At 43.3% G+C, this 18,163-nt stretch overlaps 1 protein-coding gene across 1 annotated transcript in view; it reads left to right on the top strand.

Annotated features, from left to right (window-relative positions):
- LOC128048726 (antigen WC1.1-like) overlaps positions 1-13,445 on the top strand; it is a 60,144-nt gene extending 46,699 nt beyond the window's left edge. Inside the window, exons 11-20 of the mRNA XM_052641151.1 lie at positions 2,059-2,151; positions 2,227-2,541; positions 3,662-3,976; positions 7,028-7,069; positions 7,158-7,472; positions 7,723-7,755; positions 8,299-8,427; positions 8,815-8,904; positions 9,781-9,918; positions 13,300-13,445. Of these exons, the coding sequence (XP_052497111.1) occupies positions 2,059-2,151; positions 2,227-2,541; positions 3,662-3,976; positions 7,028-7,069; positions 7,158-7,472; positions 7,723-7,755; positions 8,299-8,427; positions 8,815-8,904; positions 9,781-9,918; positions 13,300-13,445 (1,616 nt within the window). The remainder of the gene's footprint in view (positions 1-2,058; positions 2,152-2,226; positions 2,542-3,661; positions 3,977-7,027; positions 7,070-7,157; positions 7,473-7,722; positions 7,756-8,298; positions 8,428-8,814; positions 8,905-9,780; positions 9,919-13,299) is intronic.
- The last annotated feature ends 4,718 nt before the right edge of the window (positions 13,446-18,163 follow it).

The raw sequence follows: 18,163 nt of genomic DNA, 5'->3' as shown, positions 1-18,163 counted from the left end.
AGTTGGACATGGCTGAGCGAATGAACTGAACTGAACTCAATGTGCTGTTACACTCATTCTCTAGTTCTTAATTTCAGCTGTAGAATTTTTTTTTTTTAAAGGCAGTTTTCTTTTATTCTGTAAGTTTGTCTCTATTTTTCAAAATTTAATACCATGCATACCCCACTATTATTAGAGAAAAATAATAAACACTGTTTTTGTTTGTTTTTGTTATCTTTTCTTCTGCCAGGATGCACGTCATGTTAATCAATTCTTTGTGCACTTTAATCATGGCTATTTAAATTCTGTGTCAGACGATAAAACTCGTAGAGGAAAACATAGGCAGAACATTCTTTGACATAAGTTGCAACAAGATATTTTTTGACCAAATTCCTGAAGAAAATAAAAACAAAAAAACAGGATCTAATTAAACTTAAAAGATTTCACATATCAAAGGAAACCATAAACAGAACAAAAAGACATCTCTCAGAAAGGGCGAAAACATTTGCAAATGAAGTAATTAACAGGGGTTAATCTTCAAAATACACAGACAACTCAATCAACAAACCAAACAATCCAATGAAAAATGGGAAAAAGACCTAAATAGACATTTTTTTCCAGACATACAGATGGCTAACAAATACATCACTAATAATTAGAGAGATGCAAGTCAAAACTTCAGGCAGGTAATACTTCACACCAGTTAGAATGTCTTTCATTAAAAAATCCACAAATAAATCCTGGAGAGGATGTCCAGAAAAGGGAATCCTCCTACATATGAGTATGTAAATTGGTACAACTACTGTGGGTTGCCATGCCCTCCTCCAGGGGACATTCCAACCCAAGGATCAAATCCAGGTCTCCCACATTGCAGGCGGATTCTTTACTGTCTGAGCCACCAGACTCAGAAGCCCTACACTATTGATACTTAGTATAAAACAGATATTGCTTGGAGAATCCCATAGACATGGAGCCTGATGGGCTACAATCCATAGTGTCACAGAGTCAGACACGACTGAAGTGTCTTAGCATGCATGCACACAGAAATAGATAAATAATAACTTTTTTATAGCACAGGGAACTCTACTCAGTGTTCTGTGGTGACTAAATAGGAAGTAAATCCAAGAAAGAGGGGAGATGTATGTGTGTGTGTGTGTGTGTGTGTGTGTATTTATAAATATAAATAGATAGATAGATATAGTTGTTGTTGTTTAGTTACTGAGTTGTGTCTGACTCTTTTGTGACCTCATGCACTGCCATGCTCCTTTGTCCATAGGAATTCTTAGGCAAGAATACTGGAGTGGATTGCCATTTTCTCTCCAAAGGCTCTTCCCAACCCAGGGATGGAACCCCAGTCTCCTGTTTGGCAGGCAGATTCTTTACCACTGAGTCACCTGGGAAGCCCATATGTATGTGTATAACTTACTAAATTTGCTGAACAGCAGAAGCTACCATAACATTGTAAAGCAATTATAGTCAAATAAAAATTAATAAAATAAAATAAATTCTCTGTCAGGTAACATTAAGAGCCAAATACCCTGGGAAATTTTTTAATGTTTCTTTTTGCTCTGGTGTTCCATGAGATCTCTTTTATATAAGTATTTTTAAAACCACAAACATTGTAGATAAATAAGTGTACAACTCCTTCAGAAAATGCTTTGTTTTGCTTCTTCTATTTAGGGGTGGATTAAGGATAGAACAACTTGTTTAACTCATTCTTAGGGCAAAGCTTGGCTTAAAACAGGAATCGTGCCATTGTCAGGACCAGGGCTCTTCCTGGAGAAAGGGAACACTAAGGTTATGGTAACTTTACCAGTGTGTTCCAGCTTTCATCTCAGCTCCATCACTAGGTCATTTTTATTATTATTATTATTTTTCTTTTGAACTTTTTACTTTGTATTGGTGTATAGTCAATTAACAATGTTGTTATAGTTTCAGGTGAACAGCCAGGGACTCGGCCATACATATACATGTATCCATTTCCCCCAAAACTTCCCTCCCCTCCTAAAAATTATTTAATTTAACTGACTTTCCTGTTCTTTAACCCTCCCAACCCTCTAATCATCGCTGTTTCTTCAGGAAACCAGACCCAGGTGCTGCCCCAGTGCGACCACTTTGTGTTTGAACCAGCAGGATCTGCGGCCTCAAAGGAGAGCGCCCCCTACTGCTCAGGTGAGGGTCCCACAGGACAGAAGACCCTTCTCATTCTCAGGTCATGGCCCCATTGTCCCATTTCTCTCTCCTCAGACAGCAGGCAGCTCCGCCTGGTGGACGGGGGCGGTCCCTGTGCCGGGAGAGTGGAGATCCTTGACGAGGGCTCCTGGGGCACCATCTGTGATGACAACTGGGACCTGGACGATGCCCGCGTGGTGTGCAGGCAGCTGGGCTGTGGAGAAGCCCTCAATGCCACGGGGTCTGCTCACTTTGGGGCAGGATCAGGGCCCATCTGGCTGGACGATCTGAACTGCGCTGGAAATGAGTCCCATGTGTGGAGATGCCCTTCCCGGGGCTGGGGGCAGCACGACTGCAGACACAAGGAGGATGCGGGGGTGATCTGCTCAGGTCAGCACTCCACACTGTCCACAGGCTGGAGGAGGGGTGGGGCCCTGGAGGACGGGGCTATGAGCCCGGAGGGAGAGATGCTGAAAGGACCAGACAAGGAGGCTTCCTCCCGTGGAGCCTGTCTTTCCAGCAGACGTGAAGACGAGGTGCTTTCACTGCCTCCTGCAGCAGCTGAGATTCTGGTCCTTTCTTCTCAGTAGTGTTTCCTGGCAGAGCCTTTTCTCACAGTTTTTCTTGAAATCAGGGCTCACCCTTCTGGTACATAGAGTAGAGAAGTCTTAAAGCCACTGTGCTAGTTTTTGTTTGTTCTATAACAAATTGCTACATTGTTAGTGGTTTAGAACAACATATTTAGTTCCTTACACTTCTCTAGCTTAGATGTCCAGCAGGGATATCACTGGTTGGGATCAAGGTTTCAGCAGGGCCACGTCACTTCTGAGCCTCTGGGAAAGAATCTGTTTCCTGTCTTTTCAAGCTTCTAGAAGCCGCCTGCCTTCCTTCACTCATAACCCCCTTCTGTTCATCATCAGACCAGCAACGCTCCACCTCTCTGACCATTATCCATATTCAGATCTCTCTCTAACCAGAACGAGGAAAAGGATTCCACTTAAAAGGATAGTGAGTCTAAGAATGTGATTAGACTGTGCTCAGGTGGTTAATCCACCATATTTTAGGTGACTCTTATCATCCCAAGGACCATATGTTAATCACATATGTAAAGTCCCTTTTGCCAGATAAGGAAACACAGACACAGCTTCCATGTAGACATCTGTGGGTCCATTGTTCTATCTGCCTCCACACTGTCCACATCACATCCCTTTCATACACTCTCTTAGATGTTTTGTCAGGAAGCAGGAGTCAGCTCCCTCTCCCTGCAGGTGTCCAGGTTGGTCTTCCTCTCAGTTCATATCCACTACATCATGGTGGTAGAAGTATTTAGAAAGACAGACACAAATGGACAAAGTCAGGTGAAAAGGAGACAAGTTTCACTCTGGTCATCTAATGGATTTGCTTCCTCAGCCTGGTCACAGACGAATGTTCACAATTTTAGGGAGAGAGGAAAACCCAAAGCACTGAGTAGGGTGCTCACTGTGTCCTGTCTCCTCCTTTTCGATCTCAGAGTTCCTGGCCCTCAGGATGGTGAGCGAGGACCAGCAGTGTGCTGGGTGGCTGGAAGTTTTCTACAACGGGACCTGGGGCAGTGTCTGCCGCAGCCCCATGGATGATGTCACCATGTCCATCATCTGCAGTCAGCTTGGCTGTGGGAACAGTGGAAGTGTCAACACCTCTGTTGGTCTCAGGGAAGGTTCTAGACCCCGGTGGGTAGATTTAATTCAGTGTCGGAAAACTGATACCTCTCTCTGGCAGTGTCCTTCTGGCCCGTGGAAATTCAGTTCATGCTCTCCCAAGGAGGAAGCCTACATCTCCTGTGCAGGTGACTTATGTCTGTTTCTGTGTCTTTCCCAACTCTGTAGGATGCTATTAGTGAGATTTGATATCTTAAAATCTAAGTGATGGTTTAAGTTGAGTTTATAAAATGAAGTTTGGATGGAGCTAATTTAATCTACATGTTCCAAACTTTCTTTATTAAATTTTTTAATTGATATAACTGATAATTATATTTTTTGCTGTGTACAACATAATGCTTATATGTTTGTGTGTACTGCTAAATGATCACTATAGTAAGTCTAGCTATATCTCTGTATATGGATCCATATATATAGATCCATATATATAAGTAAATATTTTTCTTACATGATGATAATTTTTAAGATGTATTTTCTTGCCATCTTTCAAATAGACAATACAGAATTCACTATAGTCACCATGCTGTATATCTCTTCACCTATTAATTTTATAATTCAAATTTATACCTTTTGATTACCTATGCCTGCACTAAATCCCCCACTTCTGGCAATCACCAACTACTCAGCATCACTGAACTTGCTTTTTGTTTTAATATTACACATATAAATGAGATTATATGGTATTTTTCTTTCTCTGTCTGATTTGTTTCACTTAGCATAATGCCCTCGAGGTCCATCCATGTTGTTGAAACTGGCAAGATTTTCCTCTTTTTTATGGGTGGATATGTCTATATTACATTATCTTTATTCATTCATCAGTGAAGACTTACATTGTTTGACTCAAATATATTGCTATAAAATACTGATGGATCTGGATAGGACTACCAAAACTAAGTTGAATAAAAGTGGTGAGGGTAGACTTTTTTGTTTTGTGTCTGATTTCAGAGGAAAAGCTTTTGGTTTTTTACAGTCAAGTATGATGTTAGCTGTGTACTTTTCATATGGCCTTAATTATGTTGAGATGCAATCCTTCTATACCTACTTTGTAAAAGAGTTTTTACTGTAAGTGCATGTTGAATTTGTCAAACACCTTTTCTGCATCCTTTGAGGATGTGATTTTTACCTTTGGTGTATCACATTGATTAATTTGTGAATGTTGAAATATCCTTGTATCCTTGGAGCAAATATCACTTGATCATGGTGTATGATTCTTTTAGTGTATTGTCACATTCAGTTTTCTAATATTTTGTTGATTATTTTTGCACCTGTATTTATCAGAGTATTAGCCTGTAATTTTCTTTTCTCATGGTGTCCTTATCTGGCTTTGGTATCAGACTAATGTTGGCTTCAGAAAATGAATTTGGAAGTGTCTTTTCTTCTGTTTCTGAAGACTTTGAGAAGGCTCCCCCACTAAATACTGTTATGTTGGGAAGTGAAATTTCAGCAATAAATTTTGAATGAAATAAATAAATGTTGGCGAGGGCAACAAATAGTCAAATATAGCACCTTATTCCTTCAACATTTCTCTCTCTGTTTCTCTTTTTCCTTCCCTCCCCCTCCACACACACACACACACACACACACACACACACACACACACACTCCATTCAGGTACACCTTGAATGGTATGCTGGATGTTGCCTGAAACCCATAGCTAAGAGAATGTGGGATCAGATACTTCAAAAGCAGAGGATCACTCCCTTTCTTGTCTCTCTTTGCTCATCTCTTTGTCTTTTTCATTTGGAGGCCAAAGAGGCATTAAACTATGAGACCTTTTATTGATGATGTTTTTCTTACAACTAAACCCTGTGAATTGAGAGGTGGTAAAGTCTTTGACCATGAAAATGAGCAACCTGCTCACAGAGGTCCTGCCATCGTTTTCTCAGAGGTTCTCTGCATAGAGTGGGTAGGAGTTTTGATAGGATGATCTGGAAAGAATATGGAAATATTGATACTTTACGACAGGTACTATTTACCCTTCTGTTTTTTTAATTTATATTTATTTCTGTCAGCTTCCATTCTTTTATATATATTTTCAGTCTTTTGTTTATTATTTCTGCATCTTCTCAATAAAAATTTTTCTCAGTACGCGTTTTTTAGCTATTGCAAGAATTTCTGGCTTACTCAGTGTGTACATATATGTGTCCATATGTCTTCTCAGAATTCTACTAAGTCTTTCCTGTATATTTCCTTTTTAAAAGATTCCTAACTAACACTATGGGCTTTTCTGGTGGCTCACACAGCAAAGAAACTGCCTGCAGTGTGAGAGACCTGGGTTTGATCCCTGGGTAGGGAAGATCCAGTGGAGAAGTGAATGGCAATCCACTCCAGTATGTTTGTCTGGAAAATCCTATGGACACAGGAGCCTGGTGGGCTGCAGTCCATAGGGTTACAAAGAGTTGGACATGACTGAGTGACTAGCACACACACACACACATAACCAACACTACATTGTGGAGCAATTATCTCCCAATTAAAAATAAATTTAGAAAAGAGACTTTCCTTTTACAACAGTAGTCTTCACTTGCCCACTGTCACACCGAATAATAGGTAAGAGTAGTTTATAATCTATCCAATAATTTTCCATTAAAATTATGTACATGAGATTTTGAATATAAATTGACTCTGCGCTTCTGGACTGGTTATTTTTTAATGTGAACTATTATCATAGACTGTTACCATTAATTTATATTTGGATTACTATTTCACTGATTATTATGAATTTAAAAAAAGAAATTTTATTTCACTGAATTTTATTTGTCTATTCATTCATTTAATAAATATTTATCAAGCTCCTATCTAGGTATTTAGAAAAGGTTTTCCATAGATATTTGTTGAATAAGTGCATACAATGTGCAGGCACTGTCGTAATAGCAGAAATATGGCACATATAAGATATACAAGGTCCTTCTTCTAATGGAACTTTCATTCAGAGGAGAGTGTGTAAATTGGTAGATGTCTGTGTTTATATTTGCTGTGGGGTGTAAAACTGATAAACAAGTAAATATTTAAAGTAATTTCAGCTGGTGATCAGATGCAGTGAATGTTTCAGCCCAGGAGATAATGATCCTGTGTTTTCACATGTCATTTGCACTGAGCCATGGACCTTAGATAATCTTATGTGGGGAAGGAACATTCTCAGCTGTTGTCCTGATCCGCTGTTTTCCTGCTGTTTGCAGGAAGAAGACCCAAGAGCTGTCCAGCTGCTGCCCCCTGCACAGGTACGTCGGCCCCGCCCCCTCCCCTGTGGCTCCCAGGGGCTCCTTCCTCCCACCAGGGCAGTCACAGGAGGGGCTGCTGCCTTTTCAGACAGAGAGAAGCTCCGGCTCAGGGGAGGAGACAGCGAGTGCTCAGGGCGGGTGGAGGTCTGGCACAGCGGCTCCTGGGGCACCGTGTGCGATGACTCCTGGAGCCTGGCAGAGGCCGAGGTGGTGTGTCAGCAGCTGGGCTGTGGCCAGGCCCTGGAAGCCGTGCGGGCCGGGACATTCGGCCCTGGAAATGGGAGCATCTGGCTGGACGAGGTGCGGTGTGCGGGCCGGGAGTCCTCCCTGTGGGACTGTGCTGCGGAGCCCTGGGGGCAGAGCGACTGCAAGCACGAGGAGGATGCTGGTGTGAGGTGCTCTGGTGAGCGAGGGGATCGGGGTCCACCCTAGGTGAGCAGGGGCAGCGTGGGGGCAGTGGGCTGGGCTGGGGGTGGTGGGGAGTTTGTGTTCAGACATCCCGGGTGCTGGGGCTCTGATCTAGGACGGGGGAGCTGGGAGGACTGGACACTGATGTTGTGGAGACTGAGGGGTGATTTCAGACTCAGGAGGGAAAAGGTTTGCCCTGCATTCTGGCCAATACTTCTTCCCCACACTACTGTTTTTCTCTTTAGGTGTAAGGACAACATTGCCCAAGACTATAGCAGGTACTGTGATCCATCCACGGCAGGGGAGAATACTCAAATACTGGGGACCTGTTCTTCGGGCTCTCTGACAGCTCAGAGGAGGAAAGAGTCTGAGGAGCCATGGCTGTTGGGGAGCAGCCAGGGCATTACACTGGGGCAATCCCCTGCCTTGATGTCCAGGGTCAAATGTTCTCATGCTCGTGGTCCAAGGACGTCTGGTTCCCATGTTGGAGAATCTGAGGAACTCCCACCTGCCCCTGTGTGTTGCTCCTCATTAGTGAGGTGCGGGTCTCAGGACTGATGCTCTGTCTCCTGAAGCCCAAGGAGAGGAGATGAGCTGGGTCCTCAGAGGCTGTCTCGGCAGGGCAGCTCCCTGACAATCCCCAGCTCTGCCTCGGGGCCCCACTGGCCAGAGTGGAGTTGACTTGTCTGAGGACGAGACCCCGGGGAGCCCTGACACTGTCTGAGGCTGAGACAACATTGTCTGGAGCTCCTGAAAATGCTGACACAGGAGATTTTTCTGTGCCCAAGACTGTCTCCAGCCCTTTTTCCTGTTCTCCTTAGGGACCTCAAGTCCTCTCCCTGGTATCTTCTCCCTGCCTGGGGTCCTCTGCCTCATCCTGGGAGCCCTTCTCTTCCTGGTCCTCATCATCCTGGTGACTCAGCTGCTCAGATGGAGAGCAGAGCGCAGAGGTGGGCGGCAGGGGGACCTGGGGGCCAGGGAGAGTGTGTGTAGGCAGGAGATGGGGCAGGTGTGAGGAGGGAACCTGGGCCAGGTACTGTTCTGAGTCTGCAGACTCCATGTGCTCCGTGCTGAGCTCTAAGGGCTGAGTAGACAGAGGTTCTTAGGACTGGGGAAGGAACTCTCATGAGTCATGGCCTCTCCTGTGAGTCCAGACAGAGTTGGTGCTGAGCTTTAATCAGGGTCAGACGAGGGGAGAAGATGCTGACATGGTGCACGGGGTAGGAGACAATGCTGAGGTCCTGGCAGCCCCCATGTGAGCACCAGGGAGGTGAAGGTGGGCTGGCTGGATCGGGGTATCTGGGGAAGCTTCTCTGACCTGCTGGGTGATCTCTCAGCCTTATCTAGCTATGAAGATGCTCTTGCTGAAGCTGTGTATGAGGAGCTCGATTACCTTCTGACACAGAAGGAAGGTCTGGGCAGCCCAGGTGAGTGTCTCATCTGCCCTCCTGGGATCTCTGGTTGTCACCACCCCCTGGCTGTGCACATCTTCTCAGCACCTGCAGACCCCATGTGTGCCCCAGGCTCACAGAGACGGCTCCTCCAGAGAGGCAGGATGGTCTCTCAGAGCCCCGTGATCTCCCAGCCTCTGTCTACACTGCAGAAGCCAGGCCTGTCCCTTCTCAGCCTTAACACAGGTCCCATGGGCGTGGGGCGGGTCATTCTGTGTGTTGTGTGATGTTTGTCTCCACATGAGGCTTCCCGTCAGATTTCTCACTGACTAAACTGCCGTATTACACCAGAGATGGTGAGGACAACAGTGACTACAGGTCTGCTCCAGGAAAGAGAGGTGGACCTGCTTCGGCTGGGCTTTGGGTAGGAGAGTTTCCCTCATAGGAGATGTAAGGGGAGTGGTTTTCCAGTGATGGACCTGGAAGGGACCAGAGGCATCCCTTGTGTCCAGATGGGGCTCGTCCTCCTTCTCTGGCTGTTCTGTGATGTCTCATGTCGGGGATGGTATCTCTGTGTCCAGAAACACCACAGGCACACAATGTTATTAAAAAATAACATCTGTAAAGCACAATTTTTCGAAGTCCTTTAGCAATGCTCAAGGGTAAAAGAGTTGCTTTGAGATATGTAGTTTCCACCAGAAAATATTAAGATATGTAAAATCATGTTTTGGCTTATGGACACATCAAAATGAAACATGGTCTTAGAGAAAAAAGTCTTTTGAAACAAGGAGTGACTGGTGTCTTCATTCAGAAACTCAGAACCTCTGGGTCAGAAGGTACCTTAGGTGTTCCCCAGACCAACCCACTTACTGCAGTTTCATACACTCCCTTGTCTGCTCTTGGAACCCCCAGATCAGAGGACTGATGTCCCTGCTGAAAATTATGATGATGCTGAAGAAGCACCAGTGCCTGGAACTCCTCCTGCCTCTCAGGGGAGCGAGGAGGAAGTGCCCCCAGAGAAGGACGATGGGGTGAGGTCCTCTCAGACCGGTGAGTGGGGTCAGTTGATCTCCTGCAATATTTCTATCTGGAAAGAGTGAATTTGTGCTCCTCAATGCCCAGCCTCCCTAGAGATTCAAAACATAGGTAATCTCATACATTTGGTAGCATCATCTTGACCATATGCCATATTTAATGCTGTCAGACTCCTTGCAAGGAGTGAGGAATCACTCTGCTTTTGGCATTTATGTCTCTATAATGTGACATAAACTTATCACTTTATATGTGATATGCTTGCATGAAGATTTATAGATTATGGAATTTCCTGGTGGTCCAGAGGTTAGGATTCTGCACTTTCACTGCTAGGGCCTAGGTTCAACCCCGGTCAAGGAACTAAGATCCCGCAAGCATTGTATCATGGCCAAAAGAGAAACTTACCGATTAATTGAGCATGTTTTTCCAGTGGTCATGTATGGATGTGAGAGTTGGACTGTGAAGAAGGCTGAGCGCCGAAGAACTGAAGCTTTTGAACTGTGGTGTTGGAGAAGACTCTTGAGAGTCCCTTGGACTGCAAGGAGATCCAACCAGTCCATTCTGAAGGAGATCAACCCTGGGATTTCTTTGGAAGGGATGATGCTAAAACCAAAACTCCAGTAACTTGGCCACCTCATGCAAAGAGTTGACTCATTGGAAAAGACTCTGATGCCAAGAAGGATTGTGGGCAGGAGGAGAAGGGGATGACAGAGTATGAGACGGCTGGATGGCATCACGGACTCGATGGATGTGAGTCTGAGTGAACTCCTGGAGTTGGTGATGGACAGGGAGGCCTGGCGTGCTGCGATTCATGGGGTTGCAAAGAGTCGGACACGACTGAGCGACTGAACTGAACTGAAAAGAAAGCTATGTGCTGAAGATTTGATGCTTTTGAACTTTAGTGTTGGAGAAGACTCTTCAGAAACCCTTGGATGACAAGATCAACCCAGTCAATTAAAGGAAATCAATCTTTAATATTCATTGGTAGGACTGAGCTGAAGTAGAAGCTCCAATACCTTGGCCAACTGATGTGAAGAACTGACTCCTTAGAACAGACCCTGATGCTGGGAAAGAGTAAAGGCAGGAAGAGAAGGAGATGACAGAGGATGAGATGGTTGGATGGCATCACCAACTCGATGAATATGAGTTTGAGCAAGCTCTGGGAGTTGGTGATAGACAGGGAAGCCTGGTGTGCTGCAGTCCATGGGGTCGCAGAGAATCAGGCATGACTGACTGAACTGAACTGAACAAAATTCAAAGGTAGAACAAGTGTTCTAATAATATCTTTGCACTGTCACATACATGAAGACAAACCATTCAATATCACAATAATCCAGGTCTACGCCAAATCAGTAATGCTGAAGAAGCTGAAGTTGCCATTCTAGGAAGACCTACATGACCTTTTAGAACTATCACCTAAAAAAGATGTCCTTTTCATTATAAGGGACTGGAATGCAAAAGTAGGAAGTCAAGAGATACCTGGAGTAACAGCCAAATTTGGCCACGGAGTACAAAATGAGGCAAGGCAAAGGCTAATAGAGTTTTGCCAAGAGAATGCACTGGTCATAACAAACACCGTTTTCCAAGAACACAAGAGAGGACTCTACATGTGGACATCATCAGATGGTCAGTACCAAAATAGATTGATTATATTCTTTGCAGCCAAAGATGGAAATGCTCTATACAGTCAGCAAAAACAAGACCAGGAGCTGACTGTGGCTCAGATCATGAACTCCTTATTGCCAAATTCATACTTAAACTGAAAAAAATAGAGAAACCTACTAGACCATTCAGGTAGGACCTAAATCAAATTCCTTATGATTATACAGTAGAAGTGACAAATAGATTTAGGGGATGAAGTCTGATGGGCAGAGTGCCTGATGAATTATGGACGGAGGTTCGTGACATTGTACAGGAGGCAGGGATCAAGAGCATCCCCAAGAAAAAGAAATGCAAAAAGGCAAAATGGCCTCCTCAGAGGAGGCCTTACAAATAGCTGAGAAAAGATGAGAAGTGAAACCAAAGGAGAAAAGGAAAGACGTATCCATTTGAATACAGAGTTCCAAAGACTAGCAAGGAGAGATAAGAAAGCCTTCCCCACTGATCAATGCAAAGAAACAGAGGAAAACAATGGAATGGGAAAGACTAGAGATCTCATCAAGAAAATTACAGATACCAAGGGAATATTTCATGCAAAGAAGGGTACAATAAAGGACAGAATTTTATGGACCTAACAAAAGCAGAAGATATTAAGAAGAGGTGGCAAGAATACCCAGAAGACCTATACAAAAAAATCTTCATGACCCAGATAATCATGATCATGTGATCACTAACCTAGAGCCAGATATCCTGGAATGTAAAGTCAGTGGGCCTTAGGAAGCATCACCACGAACGAAGCTAGTGGAGGTTATGAATACCAGTTGAGTTCTTTCAAATCCTGAAAGATGATGCTGTGAAAGTGCTTCACTCAATATGCCAGCAAATTTGGAAAACTTAGCAGTGGACACAGGACTGGAAAAGGTCAGTTTTCATTCCAATCCCAAAGAAAGGCAGTGCCAAAGAATGCTCAAACTACCACACAATTGCACTCATCTCACACGCTAGTAAAGTAATGCTTGAAATTCTCCAAGCCAGGCTTCAGCAATATGTGAATCATGAACTTCCTGATGTTCAAGCTGGCTTTAGAAAAGGCAGAGGAACCAGAGATCAAATTGCCAACATCTGCTGGGTCATGGAAAAAGCAAGAGAGTTCCAGAGAAACATCTATTTCAGCTTTATTGACTATGCCAAAGCCTTTGACTGTGTGTATCCCAATAAACTGATATCTCAGTAGCTGCAAGAAGATACTCATTCTCTAGAAAAGAGTGTTTCTCCATCTGAGGGCCTGTGTAGTTCCTGGGGAGGAGATATCTGTGGCTGCACCTGTAATATTATTTGTGGACATTTGGGAACAAGAGTCAAGTCAACTAAGAGCAGACTTGGGTTGTGAGTGAGGAATTCAGATTTTTCCTGTTTCCAGTCTCCCTCTTATTGTGAACTTGCATCTATCACCTGTGAAAGGAGAACAATTTAAATTCCTTTTTATGATTCTTACCATTGCTGGGCATCTCCTTGGTATTGTGTTGCCTGGAAGCAGGTCTCCCAGAGCCCTGAGCACAGGTCTCCTGTGATGCTGGATTTCCACATGCACGGAGGCCCAGGAGACCACATGAACTGGATCTGAGAGGACAGCTGGGATCCATCCTCACTGGGACTCATGTGAAATAGCCTGAGCCTCCCTCCCCACACCTGGGTCCCAGGGATGCTTTGTCATAAGCACTTGCTTGACTCCTTTCCACCAGAGGGTTCTGTCCCATCCTCATGTTTCAGTTCAAATCAAACTTCTCCTTTCTATTTCAGGCTCTTGTCTGAACTTCTCCAGAGAGGCTGCTGATCCTGGGGAAGGAGAAGAGAGCCTCTGGCTGCTCCAGGGAAAGAAAGGGGACGCTGGGTACGATGATGTTGAACTCAGTGCACTGGGAACATCCCCAGTGACTTTCTCGTGATGCTGTATCAAATATGAAATGAAGCCTCAGATATTCTAATCGCCTGTATTTCAACAGAGTAGTGCTGACCTGTAATTGTGTCATATGAAAATTGCTCAAAATGAAATATTCTGAATAAATTAACCTTTTGCTGTGCTGTTAATTTAGCAAGTTCCATGGCAAATGGTCCTCAAATGCCATCTTCCTCAAAGGAAATGCAAGATGAGTGAGCTCACCTGCTTTCTCACCTGTCTTAGAGGCTAATGAGGGCATGATCACAAGTGCTCCAGGTCACTCTTATTTAGAAAAGGATGTAAACTTGGTCTACATTCACACACCCCTTCCTAACAAGAGGAACTCATGGGGGGAAAAAATAACAATTCTAAACATCTCTGAGTTTGTAACTTGTTCTTGAACACCAGACTGGGTGTGAGCTTCAAAGTGGAAGGTTGGCTGGTGGGAAAGAATGGATACAGCTTTCCTTATCCTGCCTCAATATTCACAGGCCAATTAAAATTCTAACTGTACATAACTGCCTCTTCTTTTCTCATCTCTCATTTATTCCTTTACAAACACCTCTTTGCTCATCTCCCATGTCTATTTGATTATCCAGTCCTTATGAATCCATTCCTTCTTCTCCATCTCTTCCTACTGTTTCTTCAGGATGCTGCTATTTCTTGTCTCTCCAAGGATCTCTCCTTCGAAGTTAATTATATCAGTTCATATACATCTTCAAGTTGATGGAAGGCAACTTGGTGCTCACCCACACCCTGTATTCAGGTGGGACAAGAGGGCAAGAAAGTGGAGACCTAGGCAGAGGGAATCCAGAGGAATGGATGTAGATAGAAAGATCAGGAACATTTGGCTATTTATGTTTCAGAGATATGGATGGAGGCATCTGACATGACTGATCTCTTAGAGGAAGAATTTCAGACCAAGGGGCTTCTTTGAAAACATCTATTCTTCAGATATTTCAAGATTGTTTCAAGGTTGCTTCAATCTGGTTACTACTGAAAATGTAATTGTGATCCTGCTGTGACTCCTCAGGGTAGAGAGAGCTCTCATGAAGACGTGGCAAAGTAAAGATTACGTTTACACAGCACTACTTCTGCCACCCCTGCTGCACTGCCCCCCCTCCCCCACCTGGCCAATTCCATTGTGGACATGTGGAGAAGCTGCTGAACTAATATAAAACCTGAGAGTGCTGGCCTGATTGTGAGCTGGATCCACACAGTTACTTGGTTGATGACTCTGGATGGTTTCTAGGGCTCCAACCTACATTCACGCTTGCACTCTTCATAGTTCTAGGCTGTGCTTGGGGATGGGAAAATGCCCAGGGCTTCTTCCAGGGCAGCTCACATGGCTATTCACTTGGGAAGTGACGAAATAGATGACATATGATGAAATAAGGCACACATGCAAGAAGCTCAGTGAACTCCAAGAAAACACAAATAAACGATTAAATTCAGGAAGACACTATATGAAGAAAATAAGATTAAAAAAAATTATCATCATTATAATTGTTTTTAATTTTTGGTTGCACTGAGTCTTTGTTGCTGCACATGGGCTTTCTCTAAATGCAGCAAGCAGGTTTCTCTATGTGAGGGCTTCTCTTATTGTGAACAGGTTCTAGGCATCCAGGCTTCAGGGGTTGCAGCATTGCCTCCTATTCATGATTTGCGGGTCCTAGAGCTCAAGCTCAGTAATTGTTGAGCTAGGGTGTTACTTCACAGAAGAAATTCAGATTTTTTTTTAACAGAGATAGAAATCATAAAAAAGGAAGTAAACAGAGAGTTTGCTGATGGTTTCGTGGTTAGGATTCGATGCATTTGCTACTGTGGTCTGGATTCAATGCCAGTAGGGGAACTGAGATCCCTCAAGCTTTGCAGTAAGGCAAAGAGGATAACAGAAGGAACAAAACAGAAAAATGAACCAAACAGAAATTCAGATGCTTAAGATTCAGTTCAGTTCAGTGGTTCAGTCATGTCCAACTCTGCGACCCCATGGACTGCAGCACGCCAGGCTTTCCTGTCCATCACCAACTTCTAGAGCTTGCCCAGACTCATGTCCATTGAGTCGGTGATGCCATCATCCAACCATTTCATCCCCTGTGGTCCCCTTCTCCTCCTGCCCTCAATCTTTCACAGCATTAGGGTCTTTACTAATGAGTCAGTTTTTTGCATGAGGTTGTCAAAATACTGGAGTTTCAGCTTCAGCATCAGTCCTTCCAATGAATATTCAGGACTGATTTCCTTTAGGATGGACTGGTTGGATCAGTTGCTTAAGGCTACAATGAATGAAATGCAACAAAATGAAAAATGCTACCTAGAGCATCAACAACAGGAGAAGACCCAGTAACTCAGAAGCCAGGACCATTGAGATGACCCAGCCAGGGGACAAAGGAAAAGAGGAATGAACAAGTGTGAAAGAACCTGTGCGAACTATGGGGCAACATTTACAGAAATAACCTGCACATTAATGGAGTCCCAGAAGGAGAAGAGAGGGAGAAAGGTACAGAGATTGTACTTCAAGAAATAATACCAGAAAAGTCCCAAATCTGATGAGATTTAGACATCCAAGTTCATGTAGCTAATAGGTCACTCCTCAGAGGTCATTCAAAATGATCATCCCCAAGACACATTACTTGTAATCAAGAAAAAGAGAGAATTCTGTAAGCAGCAAGAGAAGAGTAAATGCTCACAAAAAAGAAATTCCCTTAAAAATATCAGTGGACTTCTGAGTAGAAACCTGACAGTCCAGGAGAGAAAGGATGATATATTCAATCTTATGGGAAAAAAAAAAAAAAACCAAAAAAAACCCAAACACCCTACAAACCAAGAATAATTTTCTCAGGAAAGTTGTTTTTCATAAATGAAGACAATATAAAGACTTTCCCGATATAAAGTCATATCATGAATATCCTGTTGAGGGAAATAACAGTTGAGGGAATTCACCAACATTAGGTTTGTATTACAATATTGCTGAGGGCAATTCTTCAAACTAAGTGAAGGATGCTGATTTTTATATGAAAGAAATAGAAATATGCAACAGACTTGTATACGTAAATACTGAATTAAATTCATCATTAATATGGTAGTGTGCTAACCAGTTAGCTTCAGTCTAAAGTATTAAAATAACTATAAAGAAAAAATATTTTGTTAGTGGATACACAATATAGAGAGAGGTAAATTGACATCAAAAACAAAATGGGTAGAAGGGGATAAAAAGGTAGAGCTTTTGCATGTAATTGGAATTAACTTGTTATCAGTGTAGTATATACTGTTGTCCCTCTAAAATGTTTTATGTGAGCCATGTGGCAACAAAAATGTAAAAACCTACAGTAGATTCACAGAAAGTAACAAGACGGGACTCAAAGAGCAACATTATCCAAAATTATCAGTTCACAGTTCTAACTGTTGTGCAGAACAGTTGAGTTGTCCTGGTCTCCACATCATCTTTCAAGATCAGCCCAAGAGGACTCTCCTTCAAAAAGTGAAAGACTAATTAAGCTGTCTGTTATTTTAAGGCAAAGAAATCTTTTGGCCCCTCATCTCCTTCCTTATGTCATATCGATGGTGCAGCTGTACTTTTTTAATCGCAAATTTTCTTCCTGTGACATTGCTGTGTGATTTTAATGAAAAAACTGCCAATGATAAGCCATATGAATATCCTGTCTCCTCAGTTGGTGTTGATTAAGACTTATTAAGAAGCCACATGTAGGTACTTTGTGGTTTGTCTTGTGTATCCTCAGAGATAGAGATTTGCAGCGTTCGTTGTGACATATTTGTTGGTGATAAGCTGCTTGTTTCTGAAAATCAAATCTTGCCTTGCTAATTGCAAGAAACATATGCCTTTAAAACAAAAAAATTAGCTAAGTGATGTTCTCAGAAACATTTCTTTATATTTAAGACAATTTCTCTTCAACATTTAGTACAATGCCATTCAGCCATTCAATAAATATTAGCTGAGCATCTATTAAGTTATAGAGAGGGGAGATACAGAACTTATACACAGGCACAGGCCTCACTTCAATCCTGGGCCCTGGCAAGGCCTCAGACAATGCCTGCAGACTGCATGCACCTTGGTTAGCATGCCCAGATTGGGTAGCATTCGATGACAAGGAAAAGAGATCTGTTCACAGAGTCTTTGATGTTAAAGGAGGAAGACATTTTGCTGTATTTCCAGTGTTCTTAGGCTGGTCTGCGGGCAGGACTCAGCTGCACCAAAGCTCCACATGTGACAGAGCCTCTGTTCATAGACTTTGAGTCTGAGCAATCACTCAGGCTTTGAACGCTGAGTGCCACCTCAGAGGCACTAACCTTAGGTTTCAGTGGTTTAAGAATCACCACCCACAAGAACTCAATAGCTCTGCAGTTGGTAATTACATCAGCTTTGAGCAGAAGTGGATTAATAATGAAGTTAATGAAGCGTGTTCTTCAGAGCTTCTCCTTGCACCAGCCCCTTCCAAGTCCCAAAGGGGCCCTAGGGCTGTGGTTGAAACTGAGAGGACTCTATGATCCTTGCCCCTCACCGTGTCTTCTGCCTGCCTTTTGCCTGTGGGAAACTTCAGTCAAAGAATACGTTTAATTGGAAAAGCGAGAAACGTGGAAGCAAAGGAAAACATTCAGAGGAGACCAAATAATAATAAATTAGTCATTAAGCACAGTAAGGACCTTTAGTTCTTTCTCAAGGGTTATGGATGATATTCTGAGCCATGTCCTGGAGCTTCTTATAGATAC

Source organism: Budorcas taxicolor, chromosome 5 (assembly GCF_023091745.1).
Source record: "Budorcas taxicolor isolate Tak-1 chromosome 5, Takin1.1, whole genome shotgun sequence".
NCBI classification, from domain to species: Eukaryota; Metazoa; Chordata; class Mammalia; order Artiodactyla; family Bovidae; genus Budorcas; species Budorcas taxicolor.
This window is presented reverse-complemented; position numbering and strand designations above follow the sequence as displayed.